This window comes from Camarhynchus parvulus, chromosome 3 (genome assembly GCF_901933205.1).
Source record: "Camarhynchus parvulus chromosome 3, STF_HiC, whole genome shotgun sequence".
Taxonomy (NCBI): domain Eukaryota; kingdom Metazoa; phylum Chordata; class Aves; order Passeriformes; family Thraupidae; genus Camarhynchus; species Camarhynchus parvulus.
This window is the reverse complement of record NC_044573.1, coordinates 63,982,896-64,003,030: the sequence shown is the minus strand read 5'-3', so window position 1 is coordinate 64,003,030 and position 20,135 is coordinate 63,982,896. Positions and strand designations below refer to the sequence as shown.

General features: G+C 39.8%; 1 protein-coding gene across 1 annotated transcript in view; it reads left to right on the top strand.

Annotated features, from left to right (window-relative positions):
- SLC35F1 (solute carrier family 35 member F1) overlaps positions 1–20,135 on the top strand; it is a 226,842-nt gene that overhangs the window by 166,075 nt on the left and 40,632 nt on the right. Inside the window, exon 3 of the mRNA XM_030944956.1 lies at positions 11,682–11,809. Within this exon, the coding sequence (XP_030800816.1) occupies positions 11,682–11,809 (128 nt within the window). The remainder of the gene's footprint in view (positions 1–11,681; positions 11,810–20,135) is intronic.

The window sequence follows — 20,135 nt, the reverse complement described above, 5'->3', positions numbered from 1 at the left end:
TTCCATCCATTGTTTTTACAAGAAGCTTTTCTTGATGCTAGATGCCACCCAGTGTTTTATGGGAATTATTTTATTAACTATATTTCCTGAAATGTTATTATTCTACTTTTCTCACAGAAGATGCTTTACTGTTGCTGACAAACGAGATTTCATACTTACCTGTCATGGCCTTTATGATGAAGTTTGAGTCTTCCACACTGACACATCTTTTCTCTGAGAGGGTCAGACAGCCTGTTCACCCTTTCTGGCTGCCTGATCTTGTGTGATATACCTTCATTCTGCCTGTGCTGATGGGTTTTCTGTGAAATGGGATTGCTAAGGTGACCGCTGCATCTGGAATGGTTTCCTTCTCTTGAATCATTTTGCTTATGCATTTCTCAGCATTGGATGCATCACTCTCATACATAGAATATAAAAAGTCAGACACAGAGTCACAGAGTATTCTGAGCTGGAAGGATTATTGAGTCCAGCTCTTAAGTGAATGGTTTGTACGGGGACCAAAGCCAGAACCCTGGAATTATTGGCACCAAGCTCTAACCAACTGAGCTAATGCTCTGTCTGTGCTTCCCAGCCCTCAGCACTCTGTTACTTTTATTAGCAGCTCGTGTGAGGAAGGTGCATTGACTCCCTTCTTTCATGTGCTGAACAGTTGTTGTGTGATGGAACTGCCACTGGGCTTCAACTGTGGAATGGAGAAAGGAAGAAAAATCATGATTTTTCACAATTGGATTGTTGTTAAAGGATATGTGTCTGAGTCAGATATGCATGCTTGTAAGCATAGAAAGATGTGCTGCTGAATGAAATGATAGGTGACAAGATGGTAAACGTTCTATTGGTGTGTAAGTAACCAGCTAGAAAGTAGGCATCCCTTACTTGTGATACCTGGCCATAATTCACACATTAATGGTTGGCCACCTCATCAGTTGATGAATTTCTGCTTGGATGTTAATTGCACAGGATGCAAGTTCCTTTTATTCTAACCCTGAGTTTCACATTATAGAATTTCATGTTGCTCTTATCAGCCAGAATATCTTCCTAGCACATTAATATTTCTTCTCCTATAAATGAATTGGACATATTTCTAGTTAAGTGTTACTTTTCATTAGTGTGGAATGGCTACAGGGTCAATACCTGTAAAACACGTGAGACATTCAGCAATTTGCTTATAAGTCAGGATTCAGGTAAAGGAAACAGTTTTTTATAAGTTTCTTCATTGTATCACTGCTTTTTTACTACTGAAGATTTTTTGAGCTTCGTGGCAATCAGCTGGAATCAAGAGAGGCGCAATCACTCCTCACAGCTGCTGTGTCAAGTTTCTATACTTCTCAGCAGTGTTTTCAGATGCACATTCTCTTGAATTCTTGGTGAGGAGGAGTGGGAGATGTTTAATTTTCAGTGCGCCCTGCTGAGCACTGCATGATTCAGTAACACACATTACAGAAGAGTGTGCAGAAAGTGACTGCGATTTCCAGGGATGACAGACACCAAGAGCTGATTATTTCAGAGTGTTCTTAATACCATGGTGATCTACTTGCATTTATTCTGAAACCAAAATTGGGGGTATTGGCTGCATCTTCCAGTAGCTGCCTCCCACACTGATCTTTTTTGTCCTCCCAGAACTGCTAGTTTTCCTGGGATCGGAACCCCAATGGGCACCAAACCACCATTCTGGGAAGTACAAGCTTATGTGCTGGCTCCAGACTCTGCCCCTAGAACAAGCTGTTCCTAAAACCATGCTTGGCTTTTCCAAGAGGCACAGCTCAGTTTCTGGAGGAATTAGTGGAGTTTCTCTTATTGCAGTAGGATAACAAGTGCCAGATGTAATTCTAGTCTTTCCCTGATTAAGCAGCAGCATAGTGACATTAGCTCTCCTAATGTATGATACCTGGATCCAAACTTTATGGTATATATTTTATGAGATCCTGAATTTCTCTATCATACTTTGTTGGCAGCAGCATAGTGGCATTAGCTCTCCTACTGTGTGATACCTGGATCCAAACTATACAACTTTATGGTACATATTTTATGAGATCCTGGATTTCTCCATCATGCTTTGTTGGTTATCACTTTCTTCCATGGAAAGAAAATGCATGTTATCTTCAGTTAATTACTGTTTTGATACCTTAAACATGAGCACAATCTCCAGTCATCAGTAGCACTACCAGATGCATAGTTCACTTATTCCTGATGGAATATCTCAGTTTGCACATCACACTGCAGGTACTCTTTTGTCAGACTTTAGAGGACTGCAGACCTCCAGCTTGCTGGTGCATCATCTTATTAGTCTCACTCTCAAACTCTTCGTTGTTTCAGTAGCACAGCTACAGTGATCAGATTCTATATTTTTCAGACTTCAAGACTGCACTAAGCAGGGACATACCACTTCTTTTGTCTGTAGATTTGGGGTTTTGCTTTGTATTCCAGCCATTATTTTATGCATGACCAGGACCAGGTGAGTTTTGATACCCAATACAAAGCTGCTTTGACCAATTTACTGAAGATAAACTGGTACACACTGGTCATTCAATTAACATTTAATGCTCTAGCTAGAGCAAAACAATGCCTGAACTGTATTGCATCAATTTTCACAACCTTCTGGGTATGATGGCACTTACATGCTGGTCATGACCACCATGCTTGTGAAAGATGGCAGAAAAAACCACAAAAGTTGATTATGCGCCTCTTAGTGATTATGCACCTCTTACCTTTCAGCTTTGTAAACCTACTAAGTTGTCATTTTATAGAGTTTGAATAGTGGAAAATTTGTATTTTTCATGTAAGAAACATTACAGTCCCAACTCCATTGTAAAGTTTTTCTAGTCTGGTTCTGACAGCTCAGCAGGCAAGAAGTGGAGGATGGAGGGCTGTTCCCCATGGCTCCTGTTGCCTCCCACATCTCTTTCTCCTTTATATAGAGATATGGATGAATAATTCTGATTTGTTTATCTGATACTAATATTGCTAAATCTTCAAGGGTCACATCAAGACCCTGTTGATTTAGGTAAATAACAGGTGTGCAACAAAATTTCACCTGCTCCAATCAACATGTCATCTAAAAATACATCTGGCTTCATGTCTAATCTTAATGGTCATTCTGAGAACTCATTCAGGATTTTGTGATAAAGAATAGCAAGTTTCTTCAGCAGAATTGCCTGTAGATGTCTAGTTTGCCATGGTGGCAATGTGATGCTTTATGCCAATTAATTAGCATGGTTCAGTGATGTTTTATGCTTTTGGTATCCTACTTCACTAGTCATGCTGCAAAGGATATAAACAAGGGTGGGGGGGGGTTAGTAGTTTTGATCATTACAGATGGAACATTGAGATTTCTGGTGTGTATGACTCCTGGAAGTATCATGGCACAGGCAAATAAATGCGCTGGCTCTCACTTTTGTATGAAGCCATTGTGTTTCACATATTTCTTTATGCTCATGCCTGCATTTTCTCTGCTTACTGGGTTTACTCATTGTGAATAAGCCTTTTGGAATTACTGCCGTGCATAAAACAAGGTGCTCATGCTGTGGCCAACAATGAAGGAGCCACAATCGATTGGTGTGTCTTGCATGCTTCTCCTGGGCCTCTGCGGCTGGTCACCTTGGAGACCTGGACTGGCCTCACAACTGCTCTAACTAGTGGCAGCTCCTGCATTTTCTGCTTCGGGTGTAATTAGTGACACTTCTTGAATAATCTGTGGTTGTTCTAAAGTGAGGGTTTTTCCCATGGAGATGAGAAGTTCCCAAAGCTTCTATATTCCTCCAGGGATAATATTTAATACGTAATTTGGAAGTTTAGCAAACTTTATTCCAGTTCACCAACAGTGGTGTCAGGAAAGTTCCAGAAGGGGGACAATTTTCCTAGATGCTGTACCACAAATAAATACTCCAAGAGGAGAGTGTATACTTGCAGATGTCTAATGCAGAAGAATTCTGGAATACCTCTAGAGATCACGGTGCATCTGTAAAGCCATATATGTCTAGAGCCAGGCAGCCATAATGTATTCTGAACTCTTCTCCCCTTGGCCCTGGGTAATGACATCAAATAGTGCTGGCTATTAGGATTTTACATATTTTTGGTTAAAATTATTGGCTCCAGATGAAGTTTTAATTCTGCCAGCATTGCTTCTTTATTATCATCTTCCCATCCTATTCTACTTGAAAATGCTCCTTTCGATGTCAATTACTTTGTTGCAAAACTGAAAAGAATTTTCAGGGTTGGAGTGTGTATGTATCACAAGAAACAACAATCCCTTTTTCCATGTTCACCAATAGCCTTATTAATAGTAATCCTCTTAGTAGTACAAGCCTCTTGGTAGTCACCAGCAGAGAGGTTTCTTTTTTAGTAGATATCTCTAGGTTTCATAGCCTGTAAAAAAACCTGGCTCTCCTTCATGCGTGCTATATCCTGGATACAGTCCTTTCTCATATTTCATACCAGTGCCTGCTACTAGGTAGCAATTTGGTGATCTCCAGAACGGGCATTCCCTGATCTCTTAGGGATTTTTGACTGTGTGTAAGAAGATGCAGAGTCCCAACTTTGGTGCCTGGTAAGTAGTGTGAGTACCTCCAAGCCTGTACATAGTGGTGGCAATGTTTGTTTTTCTTTCTTCTGCTCAGTTAACTATAAAATCTATAGAAAGTAATATCTTTGCACTCTCTGTCAGATTAGATTTAAATTGGATCAGTGTGTTCAGACATTACTGGTGGAGAATGGAGAAAGATACACACTTCTTGACTTCCTTATTCTTATCTTACTGTCTTTTAAAGATAGGCTACATATTCAATTTCAGTTGGGTCTGCTTGATCTACGAATGGTTAATAGTAATGAAAATTTGCATTGGGTCTTTTTTTTTTTACTATCTCAGTCAAATCTCATGCTTCAGGAAATAAGATTTGTAGGAATCACGAATAACAAGTAGGTAATTCATTATTCATATCTGTCTGCTGGGAAAAAATGTCACAGAGTGGGTAGGTGGCTGGACCAACATTGTGTAATGAGTCTATGAAAGATGGGGAAAAAAGTCATGCATTCTAACTGACTCCTCTGCCTTAAACAATGAATATTATTTCTTTTATGATTATTTGACTTTAATTAATCTTGTGAATATGATTAAGATGCCCAAGTTTATCCAGGAGGATAAATCATTAATGCAAATTACACATTTATAAATTATATACAGAGATATATATATAGATTTCCTTCATTTGATCTTTTGACTTACACCCTAGTAAGTTTGAAAATGAGGTGTTTTTTTCTTCTGAAAACCTTTGTATTGCTGTAAGTAGTTTGATAGTAGATAAAAGAGGATGAGCAATGAAAGAGGGCCTGACTTCAGAGCTTAGAGTGTAAAGGAGCAGGAGTAGGAGTAGGGGAAGGGAAGGAAAGGGAAAGGGAAAGGGAAAGGGAAAGGGAAAGGGAAAGGGAAAGGAGAAGAAAATGAGTATTACAGTTGGAAGGGATCTACGAGGATCATCTGTCCAGCAGCCTGTTTTGAAGTAATGCTGTGTGAAAGTGATCCAAAAGCTGACAGACTACAGTGTTAGCTCAGAGGTAACTTAATTCTCTAAGACTAAGAGTATTGCAGATCAGATATCAATATTGAAGATTTCATTCAGAAAGATATAATCAACTCTTAGGTTTGGGAGAAGGCTCCAGCTTCTCAGTGTGTTTGTGTCCCTCTGCATTACAGAGTGAGACACATTCTGCCATTTCAGGGAAAGTGCTTACCTAAGTTTAGGTAGGGGATAAAACAACATGAATAAAAAAATTGTGCATTAGAAATAGCACAGTGTTTTTTATCTTGACACATTAAAAGGGTAGGAGTTTAGCAGGTTGTTGGTTTTTTGTTTTTTGTTTTGTTTGTTTGTTTTGTTTGGTTGGTTGGTTGGTTGTTTTTGTTTTTGTTTTTAAACAGTGTACTGTTCCAAGCTTTCTTCAGGTCTTACATGGTTCTGGACATGGACTGTTCTCTGCAGTAACCTGTGGTAGTGACACCAATCACAGTGTCTGCCACCAAAGGGAAAACCATGTGTAGTCTAGTGGGTGGGCAGGAGGAGAGAAACTGAGGCATGATCAGCTACTTTATCTGTGTAGTTTAAATTGTAATTTACCCCTCAAAGTAACAACCAGTAATCTCATGAAATAAAACATCTGAAGATTATAAAATCTAACAACAGAGCTTAGGCTGGATCAAAACCAAGGCACCAAAAATTGATCCTTTCATGTTTTTTATAAAAATGCATGTTCAAATTCCTAGATCTGACTTCAGCTATTATGATTACGTCCACAGTCAAAACAGACTGTTCTGCAAAATCTCTAAAAGGAAATAACAAGTCAAAACACTTCAGTTGAGTTTGTAATCAGTAAAGGGAATGCTCTGTTGTGTCATGTTAATAGGCTAAGCCTGCCCTGTATCAGAGAAGGAGAAACTTGTACCTTACCTGGATCTGCTTACTTGGCGCTCCCCTCCCACATGAGTAACTTGGATTTGGTCACAAACTGCTCAGGACACTGTCTGAAAATTAACCTGAAAATCCCAAATCTTTGGTTTTAGGCAAGTCTTTACCCTGGCTTACTGCACAGCTCCACAAGCACCAGCTGGCACAGGGCAAGGAGCAGGAGCATGTGAGAGCCAGTTGCAGCAGCAGCTCAGGGCTGTTACACCAACGCAGTTTTCCCACTGTGAGAGAGGGAGCAGGAGGGAGCTGTGAAGAAGAACAGGTTGGATAAGATCAGATGTTCTGAGGAGGCGAAGGGAAATGATGCCATCTAGTCTCCCAAAGGCTTGCTGAAAATGTGGTGCAGGACAAAAGCAGTGCAGCCTGCAAGCAGTCATCTGTGAGGGGAACAGAGTATTTTCAGGTGCTTTGGGAAGCCAGACTAGTGAAGTATTCCTGTTAGAGTGCATTTTCTCTGTTATGTAAATAATTTAGCAGTGTTGGTGTTTTGTTTTTAGGCATCAGTATTCCCATGAAGTAGTCATCAGTAATACAAGTGGATATGAGGAAATAAGAAACCTTTTTGGGTCAGGGGATGTAAAGTCATACAGAAGAGGAACAGTTCTTTTGACCTTTTGTGCAGACATAAAAGTCTCCTACAGCAGGCCTTTAGTCTCCTGAACCAGCTACTTGACCAAGAAGAAGACAAGCAAAGTTTTATTGTTTAGGCATGGGAGCCTTTTGGGTTTGTAAAAAAATCTCTTACCCTTAGACATGTAATCCCATTTGACTGTCTCCTTCCCCCTGTCCTGGGCAGGACTGGATGTCTACAAAGTCTGTAGAGAAATAATATTTGTACTGGGGAAGCTCTGTGTCTGCAAGACTGCCTATAATGGGCAAAAATTAAAAAGAAAGAATTATCCTGTAATCTTGATTTGTAATGGTGATTCTTTTTCAAACAGCGAGGTAATAAGTAAATCCTGGTATAATCTTCATCCTTTGTGAGACTTTTGCTTCTTTACCACTCAGCACTTGACTCTGGCACTCTTGTGAGAGGCAGGAGAGGACCAGACTGCCTGGCAGCCCTCCCCCTTGCAAGTCTCCTGCACTCATTTAGATCTCTCTGCTGAACTCTGTAAGGAAGAAGGAAAGCACAGCTCCTTTGATGATCTTGATCTAAAAAGCAAGTTGTCATCTAAAGTAAAAGAGAGAGACTGCAGTGGATGAAAGAGAAGCAATATGCTGATTTTCTGGTCTAGCAGTGCTGTTATTCTACCTGTGTCCCAAGCCCATACACAAATAATTGGGAATTTGCTTTCTTAATGGTTGTTGGGTTTTTTTATTGTACCTCCGTGGCTGTGTGGATGAATGTAAAAAGGGTTTTGTACATGTGCATTTGTATATTTGGTAGCCACTGCACAGCTAAAGCCTCTTCCAATTTTCTCTCTAATTTATTTTTAATTTTGTAACCCCCCAAGGGGTAAATCCCTATTACAAGATATAAAACCATCTCTTCTACAAAGCAGCTTATTTGTTGATATTTAATTCAAGCCAGCAGATGCAAAGCTGTAGCTTTTTTCTAAACACTAAGACCTCCTTTGTCATAGCTGTCAAGTGTGTCTCACTGCAAAATTAGTTAAAAAATCAAAACTTAAAATATAATTCTAGAAAGAGCAAGAAGAGAAGGTTTTTATTTCTCTGTAATAAGACTATGCTGGACTTCTGAATCTTGAAGCATTCTTAACAGGCAACTTACTTTTAAATCTACATTACATTTGGATTAGACTGAATATGAAGACTTACCTTTTCAGAAGCTCAAGTGCTGAAAGAAGCTGGGGGTTGTTTTTTGAAGGAGGACCTCCATCAAAAGAAGGCAGTGTCTAAAGACAGCATTACTGTGTGCACTTACATAAATGCATGTTCACTGGCATCAATATGTGCTTTGTCTCATGGGAAATGTTGCCCTTAAGCTAACCTGCACACTTTATGGTTTAATATTTGTTTATATGACTGGCTGAAACTCCTAGTCGCAGATGTATTGCAGTAATAACAAAAAGACATGATCTGAAATAATCTCTCTTCCTACTGTATCTCATTCTAATCAAATCATATTTTTTAAAAATATGAAAAAACTACTTTAAAATTCTTTACCAGTTGGTTCAGGTGTAGGCATCTACATTTGGTCCTTCTGGTCTAATATGCTTACAACTCAAAAGACATGAATAATTAGTTTGCTTTGAGTTGTCATTGAGGGAAATATGTTTTAAAAAACTCAGATTCTCTCTTTTTGCTTTGCTTTTAATAAAGTGTGATGGTTGTGTTCCCATCATTGTTTTTACACAAAGGCAATGTTTATTTCTATTCAGAATGCGAGTCTTAGAATAAAGATCTTGATTCTCTCTGCTTCTCCTTTTAGTTTTCACAAGTCAAGGCTTCCCACTTATCTCCTTGACTCCCATTTCCATTCTCTTTGTTTTCTGAATTCACTGAGTTTGCAATCTGTGATTGGTGTTCAGAGGTCCTGTCCTGCTGGCAGCCCCACACCTTCTCCAGGTTGTCTTCCACTGTTGCCTTTTATTGGGTGTTTTTTGCTAAACTGGGACATTTGAGTATGGTGACTCCATTTCAGCCACCTGTCAAAACCAGAACTCCACTGCCTCTGCCTTGATCTGTCCATCGCACGGGACTGACAGTCACTGCAGATAATCATCTTCCTACTGCCTATCTCCCCAGAAGGTCTCCTCCTTTGGAAGTGATTCCTGAGCTTTTTACTCTGCCCAGCATTCTCAGCAAAAACTGCTTTTTTGCAGTCTGGAATATCTCAGAGATCTAAATCAAAGATAAGTTACCATATATCAAGTATTTTTCTTATTTTCATCAAGAGCAAAGAAAGAATCAAGAAAGCAAAAAGAGAGAACTGTGTGTGCCAGTTTAAACTGTAGAAGAGTTAATTCCCATCACTGGGAACTCTCGCTTTACCCACTAGCCAGAAGTCACAGCCATACATTTACTGTTAAAGCTGACTTAGTTGGCCACATCTGAGCAATACAGTGATCTGTGGCTGGAAATGGAAGAAAGCACTGGCAAACCAAAGGCACCAAGAGGCCTTAAGCTGTGTCCATAGTCCTGGCTCAGGCAACCTACTGCCAGTGCAGCTCTTGAGCCTGCTGCTTCTCTCTGCTTTTGTAGGTACCATCAAGGTCCTATTGTAACAAAAAGAGATGCAGGTGGGATTTCCACTGTTGTAATAGAGACTGCAGTTTGATCTCTTTGATTTTTTTGACTTTATCTTTACAGTTAAAATGAAAAATCACTCTGCAACTTTAACCACATTTTTCCATTGCATTGTTGTTTTCCAGTTGATGCTTTAAAGGCATTGTCTGGACAGCATAAAAACTTGAGATACAGTTTCAATACCTGTAAAGGATTTATCTTAAAATACCTGTAAAGGACTTAGTGTGGTTTACACCGATTTCAGTATAAATTAGGACACCTAATCTCAAATTCCCTTTAAAAACCTCTCCCTAAAAATATTTTTTAAATAATGGAAATAATTCTACATGCTCAAATCATCATAAAATGATAAAATCTACATAAATGTAGTCATAATTATGTCTGAAGGATAGGATTTAGTAAGTGTAACAGGGAAGTGTGGTATGATTAAATGTATTTACTCATTATTCATTGTCTTAAGTATTACTTTACTCACCACCTTGTTTCTGCTATTTTTCTGCTGCTTACTGAAAGAAAGAGAGGGAAAGAGGAGAAAGGAGGAAGGCAAGGAAGGAGGGGAAGGAGGAGGGAAAGGGAAAGAAGACTTTTAGCATTTACGGTTTTGGACTCAATGTCTTCATCACTGTAACAAATAATTAGGCTGTTGCCTAATAATATACCACTGAAAGAATGTATGTGTGAGCACCTATTCATTCACAAACATGAAATTATTCAGATGCTTCATTCAGGTAAACACCCATTCAAGTCACTCATCAGGGCCAAGCTTTAGCAGCTATGATTTTTGAATTAACTTTTGAAGTAGTTATCTGTTTTAGTGTATTTGAGTCTTATAAGATATGAGATGCCTGTGCTATAGAGAGCCTGCTGTTTCTGCCATGGTATAGCAGCCCATATATCACCAGGTCCATTTGAACCAGAGACTAAACACACTTGTGATAAAGGAAAATTATGAAGGAGAATTGGGAAGCCTGAGCAAGGCAATGGACAAAAATGATCCTTTTCTTTTGTGTTTTCTATCACCCATTTTGATGATCACAGGCATTTAGAAAAGCTACAGCAATATGAAAAAAACCTCAGAATAGTGGAGCTTGCTTTGAAAGTTTCAAGACAGTTCAAATACCATTTTTAGTACTTTGGCAGTACAAGTAAACGCCAGTTAGATTCCTTTCTAGGCTACAGACTCTGAAAGACCTCCAGTGGTACAGTGTTCAGTCACAGTCTGCCCCTTTCACAGTGAAGTCTCATCCTGTGTGGAACTTACTGTAATGCAAATAAGCCACAGGTTTGCCCACCCTAATTAATGAGCTGTTTGCTTTTGAATGGAGAACAATAATCCCTAGTCTACCATGAGGAATGCTTTGACCTTTTGAAAGTTGTGGGTTTGATCTGCAGGCTGTATTGTAGTGTCAGTTTTCAAGGGGTGAAGATTAAATACTGGGTGATTGACAGGGTTCCCATGGAAGGCAGCGAACCCGCCTGCTTTAGAAGATTCTGGGAGCAGAGCAACTGCCACCCAAAATATGTCTCAGTGCAGCCTTTCTCAAAACAAGTCTGATGCTTTGAACCTCTAGGATCAGAATAACCATCCATCAACCAGGATCTGTCCTATGCCCCAGTGTGATGCTGTTACTCTCCTGCTCTAATATTCCATCATATTTAAAAATACTGCTAATCTCCCACCCTGGCAAAAACCTGTTGCATCATATGTGCAGCATACAACATTCTATCAGTGTGTATGGAAAGTATAAATGTAAAGTGTAAAAAGTATAACTGCTCTGTTCTTTAGCACTTTATATGTGCACATATATGTGTATATATTACTTTGCCAAGCTGGCTCTTTTAATATCTGCTAGACAAATAAGGTGTGTTAGTTTTCACTTCCTCGCAGTACCTCTTTGTATATGGTGGCTTTCAACTGCTCAGTGTAAATGCGAGAGATCTAGATAATTTTTCTGGACAGACAGGGGCATGTAAACCTAACTCTTACATAATTGTTCTTGTTTACTTCCACAGGAGAAGAAAACTTGCTGGCAATTTTGAAGAGGAGATGGTGGAAGTACATGATCCTGGGGATAATAGATATAGAAGCCAACTACCTGGTAGTCAAAGCTTATCAATACACGACTCTTACCAGTGTACAGGTAAGGACTCAAAGCATTTCCTCTTTTGAGGTAAGACAATAGGTCCAGTGGGGTCAAGTGGTGTAGTATCCATTCAGTGAACAATAGCTAATTGCTGCCTCTGACTTCTGTGTACTTTTTAATGCTGACTCATAAGACACACTTTTTCATATTGGACTATTTTTATTACTCAATATTTTCCAAACTGTACAAAAACATTCTGACTTTCATTTTATTTTTCTGTGCTAAACCGTTCCTAACCACATTTTTGTCATTATCTACATAATTTAATGTTTTGAGGAAATATTTTCAGATTGGCTGAAATATTTTTCTCACTTTGTATTGTACTTGGAGAAAATGCAAACACTTCTTTTAGGGTTCCTTAATTAGATCTGAGTTTCTAAAGGTCTAGGGTGGGCTGACCTTATTGGACACCAAGTGTCCACCAAAGCCACTCTGTTACTCTCCTCCACAGCTGGACCAGGGGAGAGGGAATATAAAGGAAGTTTTTGGGGGTCAAGATAAGGATGGGGACAGATCACTCACCAGTTACCATCACAAGCAAAACAGACTCAGCTTGGGCAAATTAGTTTAATTTATTACCAGTCAAATCACTCACATTTTCCCCCTACTCCAGTGTGGGATCCCTCCCACAGGAGACAATTCTCCACCAATTTCCCCACTGTTAAGTCCCTTCTACAGGCTGTGGTTCTTCACAAACTGCCCCAACACGGGTCCCTTTCACAGGTGTAGCCCTTCAGGAGCCAGCAGCTTCAGAGTGGGCCCCCTCTGGGGTTACAAGTTGTGCTAGCAAACCTGCTCCAGCATGGGATTCTTTTTCCATGGGTCCACAGGTCCTGCCAGCAGCCTGCTCTAACACAGGGCTTCCATGGGATCACAGCCTCCTTTGGGCAGTGCTCCAGCACGGCATTCTGCACAGCCTGCAGGTGAATCTCTGCTCCACCATGAACCTCCATGGGCTGCAGAGGGACATTCTGTCTCATCATGGTCTGCACCACGGCTGCAGGGGAATCTCTGCTCTGGCACATGAAGCACCTCCTCCCTTTCCTTCTGCACTGCTCTTGGTGTCTGCAGAGTTGCTACTCTCACATGTTCTCACTCCTCTCTCTGGTTGCAATCTCTGTTGCACAGGGTTGCTTTTTTCCCCCTGCTTACCTGTGTTATCCCAGAGGTGCCACCACTGCCATTGGTGGGCTCGGCCTTGGGCAGCAGCAGGTCCATCTTGGACACAACTGGCATTGGCTCTGCCAACTTCTAGCTGCTTCTCAGAGAAAACACCCCTGCAGCCCCCACTGCTGTCACAGCCTTGCCAAGCAAACCAAATAGAGGATGCTTAGGATCCCATAATTAGATCAGAGTGCAAAAGTTGTCATTAAGTAAAATGACTGCAGTTTTTATGAAGAAGTCTGACTTCAGTGCAAGCTGTTAGATGTGTTATATAACAGCTCAACTGCAGTTATCAAAAAGTATAGTGCCTACTAAAAAATTATATGTGCAAAAGCTAGGGTACCAATTTCTTCAACGATACAATCTGAATATTTTATATAAAAAACCACAAAAGAATCGGGCTCCTTCAATTAAAGTGGAAAAGCGAATAATAGAAACATTTTTAAGATTCTGGAAATTGTCTGTCTTGGGAAATCATTGAATACTTAATTGCGGCTTGTTCTAAAACAAGCCTAGTGCCTCTTTATATTATTTTTAAATAACTGAGTAACACTAGGTAGTGTTCAATGTATTTTACACCTTACTTACCTGAAGTTTGCATTACAGCTAATAAAACAAAGGAGCACCAGTTAATGTTTTGCAGGATCAAAGCTAATTAAGAGTATATTTCTTCCATAGCTGAAAAGCAGTATTGGAAAATCCTGAGCTTCTTTAGCTGAATAAGTGGATATAGAAGAAAACTATGAATTCAAGGAATCTGAATGAGGTCTATGCTAAATATTCACAAGTGCCTCTGGCATCACAATCCAGGTTTGAAGATTCATTGAATCATGCTCAGACAATGTAATATTGTTTTTAACACTTTTCCAAATCTGATTACTTAGTATAGAATAAAGCTTAAATCCACATAAATCTCATATTCTCTGATTTTACAGCCACTAAAAGCCTCGAAGAGAAAAGCAAACTGAATTGCTTCTTTTGTGTGATTCACTCACAGCAAGTATAAATAGTGGACTGAGCAGGATGACTTGGGTCATTAAATCCCATCTCCCAAAGCTACCAACAAGCACGTATCAAAGGTTCATCTGGCCAGACCTGTGACCCCCCACTTCCAGAAGATGCAGATCCTGGAGCCAGCAATGCAATGAGCGTGGCCTTTAGTGTATTATATCAACAGATCAAAAGTTAAAGCGTGAAAGGGAAGCAGGCAGGAGAGTTCAAGGGCATTGCCTGTGCCTCAACAGGGAATTTGTTAGCTGAAATCATCCATGTTCTCCTTTTAAACTGATGGGGGGAGAGAGGAGTGGTGGATCAGGAGAGCTGTCAGAGGGCACAGACAATGTCATGTCCATTTTTAGACCTCTTCCACATCAGAATTACAGCAGAGCTCAGGTTTCTTTCCTGTGTAGCTTGAAATAAAGAACAGGTAGGAACTCAAATGTTGTCAAGCTTTTTTCCAGGCATGGAGTGAATACAGGGTCACCTTTTCCCATAGCTGTCCTTATTTGCTGGGATACATATGGAGTGACTAGGAATACCTGCTGCATTTTAAATTCATTTCATGCCCTAATAAGAATGAGCTTCCAAGTGACAAGCCCCAAGATCCAGTGAGAATGGGACAAGTATGAGGTAATGCATTAAGATGTTGAATCAAATGACACATTTTCTGAAATGTAGCCAAACACCCTATTTCATTTAAAGATGAAACAGAGCAGCTCAGGGAATTATTCAGCACTGGTCTAAGTGTGTCATTGGAAGAAATGAAGACTGAAAAAGTGGAAAACAGAAGACGAAGAAAAGAAAACTTTTCCTAGAATCTGATTTTTGAAGAAGGAAACAACTCTCAAGAGAAAGGAACTCTCTATCCTGGAAGGCCTGATCCTGCAGGAGCTCCACCTATAAGGCCATAAATACTTGCTGGCACATAGCAAAAAATGTTCAAATTCTTTCAGAACTGAGACCCAGGAAGCTATTACTACCTGCCGCAAATCAGCATGTCTGCCTTAAGGCTGTGGGAGCTATGCCTGTGAACACATTGGGCTGAGAATTGAGCCCTTCAAGTCAGTTCCATTTTACAGGCTTTTATACTCAACAGGATGTACATCAAGGCTTTTTTGATGGAGAAAATGTAAGACTTTTTGAAATTCTCACTTGAGTAAATGAGAAATTTTGCAGTATTTTTATAGTGGTGGTACATGGACCACTTTGGTAGGATGTCAGTTTTACAGCATATCCTTTTTTCCACATGACATCTCTGCTCCGTCATGCAAAATTAACATGCAAGCGTGCAGTGCTTGTGGTGCTTTTAGGCAAAAAACACATTACACTGGTCTCAGCAGAAAGCCAAAGCTTAACTGTAAAAATACACCTTTATTGCAAATGCTTTGATTTCAACTTCACCAAAAAACTCTTAGCATTCAACAGCTTTGTTTGCCAAGTAGCTTTAAACTCTTAGGACTATCACAGTTTTTAGTTTTTACTCCATCCTTTTGGTTTTTAATATTTGGTATTATTTCATCGTGGTTCCATGAAAAGACTGAAAATGGTGCCCTACTTTTGTTCAGTGTTTCACACCCAAATTTTCCTATATTTTAAGATTCTCTTTTGGCTTTGATCTGGGAAAACAGGATTTTCTGATAAATCTTCCTATATATCTTTCTCCTAATGCCTTCAGAATCACAGTGAATGAGAACACGTAGGCACAAATCAGAAATGAATGTGGTACCTAACCTTTACTTTGGGACACGCTTCTGATTATTTCAAATCCTCATGTACTCTATAATTACTATCAGAGAATGTGGCAGTCAGTTTCATAATAAGATGAAGGCAAAGTACTGTGAAGCCCAGAAACACATAATTTTCCTCTTTTAAAAAAACCCCAACAAACAACTAAAATACCTCTCTTACCAATTAGGTGACATAGAATTTTGACTGAAAATCAATGCACTATTTATGTTTCAGTCACTTCAATGCAGGTCATTTGCTAAGGATAAAATCCAAGTTACCCCTTTTAGGCACCAGCAGTGCAATCCAAAGACAGCTCGATTCAATGGAACAATGCAACTCACATCTAACTGTCTACAAATCTAAAATGTCATGGACATCTATTATCCCTTCCCTTGCTGCACAGAGCACGATCTTGGGACATGAAGACATGTCTTAGCCTATCAGGTTGCTTCTTCTTTGGTTACTTTAAGCTCTGGCTCTTTGCATGCCCAGAGTGATTCTGTATTGATGCCTAAATACCTGCCTCCACTGAAAACCCTGGAAGCTAAGTATTGCTACATCAAAGTACCCCAAAGAACTCAATTTGTTAGATATGATCTTAGCACGCCTCAAGTGCTTGCAGAAAGCCTGGAGTGCTTTCCAAATTGTAAGTGTGGAACCACCTTTTTCATTAAGTTATAGCCTTTAAAGCAGTAGCCTACAGAAAGGGCTTGACTTCATGCAATGTTGAATCCATCCCAGCTGAGGTCATGGCAACTCAAGCTTTCTATAACCATGAAAATGCTCAAGCTAGTACATGAAAACTGTTCCCCAGAGGGTACTCTTAAAAAACTGACTCAAGTAAAAGACACAGGAGTTTATAAGTGGATCAATTTGATATCCAAACCCACCTATTTTGAGAACTACCAGAGATCAGTCACACTTAATGTTATCAGACATAAGTGTGTGGATTCCCAGATGACCTAAACTTGTGAAATGATCTTTAGTTTCTGTTTGTTGTCTTACTCTGACTTGCAGAACATTTTGCAGCCTTCTTGAATGTCAGCTGTACCAGATACAGAAGGTACACTGAGCACTCCCTTGTATACTAGCACTTGGTCCCATGGACTTGTTTTAAAAGTTATGTACTTAACTTTTGGACTGCCTGTGGTAATGCATGTCATATTTATCCTAATGGGTTTGAAAACAGCCCTGGTGTAGGCCTGTGGAAGATTTAATAACTATTCAAGAAGGATGTTTTAAATACTGTTGGAGACAGTTTTACACAGCAGATAAAATTGCGTCCCCCAGAGGGAATTAAAAGATTCTGAAGTTTTTGCAGTTACTTAGATCTAGATATTAAATTTCCTTGAAACTGTGTTTTAACTTCAACTTGCCTGTACTGCATTTACAGTGTACCATTCACATACATCCTCCAAAATCCATAATGTTTCCACTAGACCTGCTATATACTAACAATTGTAATCTTTTCTGCCGGTACTTGCTTTCTCATCATATCAAGCTGTGTTATGAGGCAGACTGTCCTCACCCTTCTCCACAAATTAATTAGCTCTCCTTGCTACAATACATTGTTCTATCCATCTCTGTATTACACTCATGTTGCACTTTCTAGAGGTTATCCTTTTTCTATATTATGACATCACACAGAAATCTGGATTATTTCTGCAACACCTTGCATAATGCTACTGCAGAGTATACATACAATGTCATAAGAAGAGAGGCACTGTCAAGGAGACAGAGATGTTTCCATATAGCAATTTATCTGGTAATTTATTCCTTGGGCAATCATGCCTTTGATTGGCATGATGAAAACAAAGGTAGTAAAAGCTGGGATTTATAGACACCAGGAGACAGGCTATAAAGCTATGATGCTGATGTTCTCAGCTCTTAGATCACTGTGAGGCTGAGCAGTACATCACACTTCCAATTACCTCTGGCAGTTTTCATATCTCAACAACAGCCACCAGAAAAGGAAAGGAGTCAGCAGTAAGTGCTTATTATAGGAGAGCTGGATGGCAGTAGTCTTTACTTTGTTCTTGGTCCCTGTGGACTCAAAGTACATTGAGGCAGAAGATTTGAGATGGTTTTGAAGCAAATCTGGGAGGCAGGGAGCAGGGGAGGTGCAATGTTGAAGTTGTTGATCCACTTTTTCTAGCGGGTGCTAATGTGAATTATCCCAAAAGCAGAGATAAATTCCACTCTTTCCCTTCCTCCCCCCGTCCTATGAATGTAAGATTGATCATACTTTCCTGTTCTGCTTCAGGGCAGTAAGGAAATAGAGCAACATTAATAAAGTTTGCAGATCAGCATTTTGTGGAAATGTTGCATACTGCACATTTATACTGTGAGAGGCTATCTTGGATCTGATTTACTATCAGACTTTAAGTTACTGTTCTGTCTTTTAACTTATTACATATCTGTGATGTGCAAACCAGGTCCCACAGTATCCAGAGTCTCTGTATGTAAGTCTGAAGTCAACAGAACTCCCAGTATCCCGAGCTCCTGCCTCTACTGGCAAAATTCACCCAGAGACAAACTTTTTACTAACATAAATATGCAAAATCTCATTAAATTCAGTGGAGCTGTGCCCATTACAAGAGCAGAGGTTTTGGCCTCCTGTGCCCATTTTGCATATTCTGGCAGATGACAGGCAAAAGCAGAGGTTTTCCTGTAGGAGATATCCATGAATTTTCTTAGGCTGGGATCTCATCCCTCACATAGGTAAAGCAGGTGGTGACATGGAGAAGTTTCTAATGAGTAACCTTGAGAAAATGATCTGCCCAGCTCTTATCCAGTCATCTTACTTTGAGAGAAGCTCAACAGAAAATGGGAGTGGGGGGTGATTCTGCAGAAACACATGCCTGCTGGCAGAACTGTCTTACAATGATCTTTTTCTGACAATGGTGTGTAGAATCAGAGGAAGAAGTCAATTAAAGGAAAGACCATTACCATGGTCTATTTCTTGGTTAGTGTTCCTGGTATCTGCACAGATCTGTATAAGCACACCTGGAGTTCATGTATGAAATGATGAAGAGGTATTTTTTTAAAGGAGTCAAGATGTGATTATTCATGTTGGTAGTAAGGCATGTCCTTATGTAGACAGTCTAGAGCAGAGGAACTGTGGGTTGGATGTGACCACCACCTTTCATTTAACAAAAGTTCAGGAAGCCACTAAACTCCTTCTATGTGCACAGAAAGCTGAACCTGTGAGATTCCTCATCTCAGGTTTTGATACATACAAGTCAAATAGAGGTAAAGGTCTTTCATTAATCAAAGTTTTAAGTGAGTTTCTCTGTCCACAGGGAAAAAGAAAACACTGAGAACAGATTAAAGAGTTAAAGATTAAAAAAACTGATAGGAACAGTTCTAGAAGCATTAAGAAAAAAATTGGAGATCTTGTGGGCAAAGCAGAGAAGACTGGGTGCACTCTCCTGGCTTTTATTTTTTTCCACATCATTGCAATACACATTTTTACATTTTTTGAAAACCAGTTACATCACTGGTTCCTTCCCCAGTCTCCATACCTGAAGTACTGTACATTTTGACTGTATGAAAAATTAATGGTTTCACATTAATTTTGTGATTAAATAAAAACCATGCAAGAAAGTGCTAAAGTTGTGACGAGGTATCAAATAGAAACATGAAAGATAAAAACTGTGCTCCTTTTTTATTTGAATTGTTTGAAATAACCCTGTCAGAGATGCTGCTAGCATCCACACCTTTCCTGCAGAAGGTTTTGATTGCAGGGCAGCATAATTGCAATGCAGCTCCCCTGACAGCTGGCATCCAGCTCTGTGAGGGTTCACATCTCATCTGTTTTTGTGGAATCAAGTGTCTGTGATATTGTGAAGGTGGTCTGAAAACTTGAGGATAAAAAGCACTTGAACAGGCAGGAAACCCTGTTTTCCTCTGGAAAAAACCCCAAAAGCCCAAGTAAATAAGAGAAGCTGTGTCTCTCACTGGCTATAGCGCCTGCTGTTGTATTAAAATTTCCAGGTCACATGCAGAAATTGTGTGGCCATCATGTGTGCTTGACCATACAATGTGTGATGGATGTGACACTGGTTTTACTGATCCCCCTGCTCTGGAGAGCAGCGGAAGAGGAGGCTGTGGCTGATTCTCCGCATGATTTGCTGGAGGGCAGCGCTAATGAGAAACCCCTAATGTGAAAAAAAAGGGCTTGTAACTGGGGGGAAAAAATCCAATGAATGTTTAAAAAGGAAGATTCAGCTCAGCTGTTCCCATAGGGAGTTTGCTGACCAGCTTTTTCTTTTTGATATCACTGCAGATCAGCAGTTCACTCTGTACTACAGACCTCTCTTCTAAAGCTTTGCAGTTCTCCCTTCCAATGATTTGACAGAACATTCTTGCTGTAGATATGTAGAGACATGCTGAATTTGTGAGACCAGAGACTGGATTTTTACTATCAGCA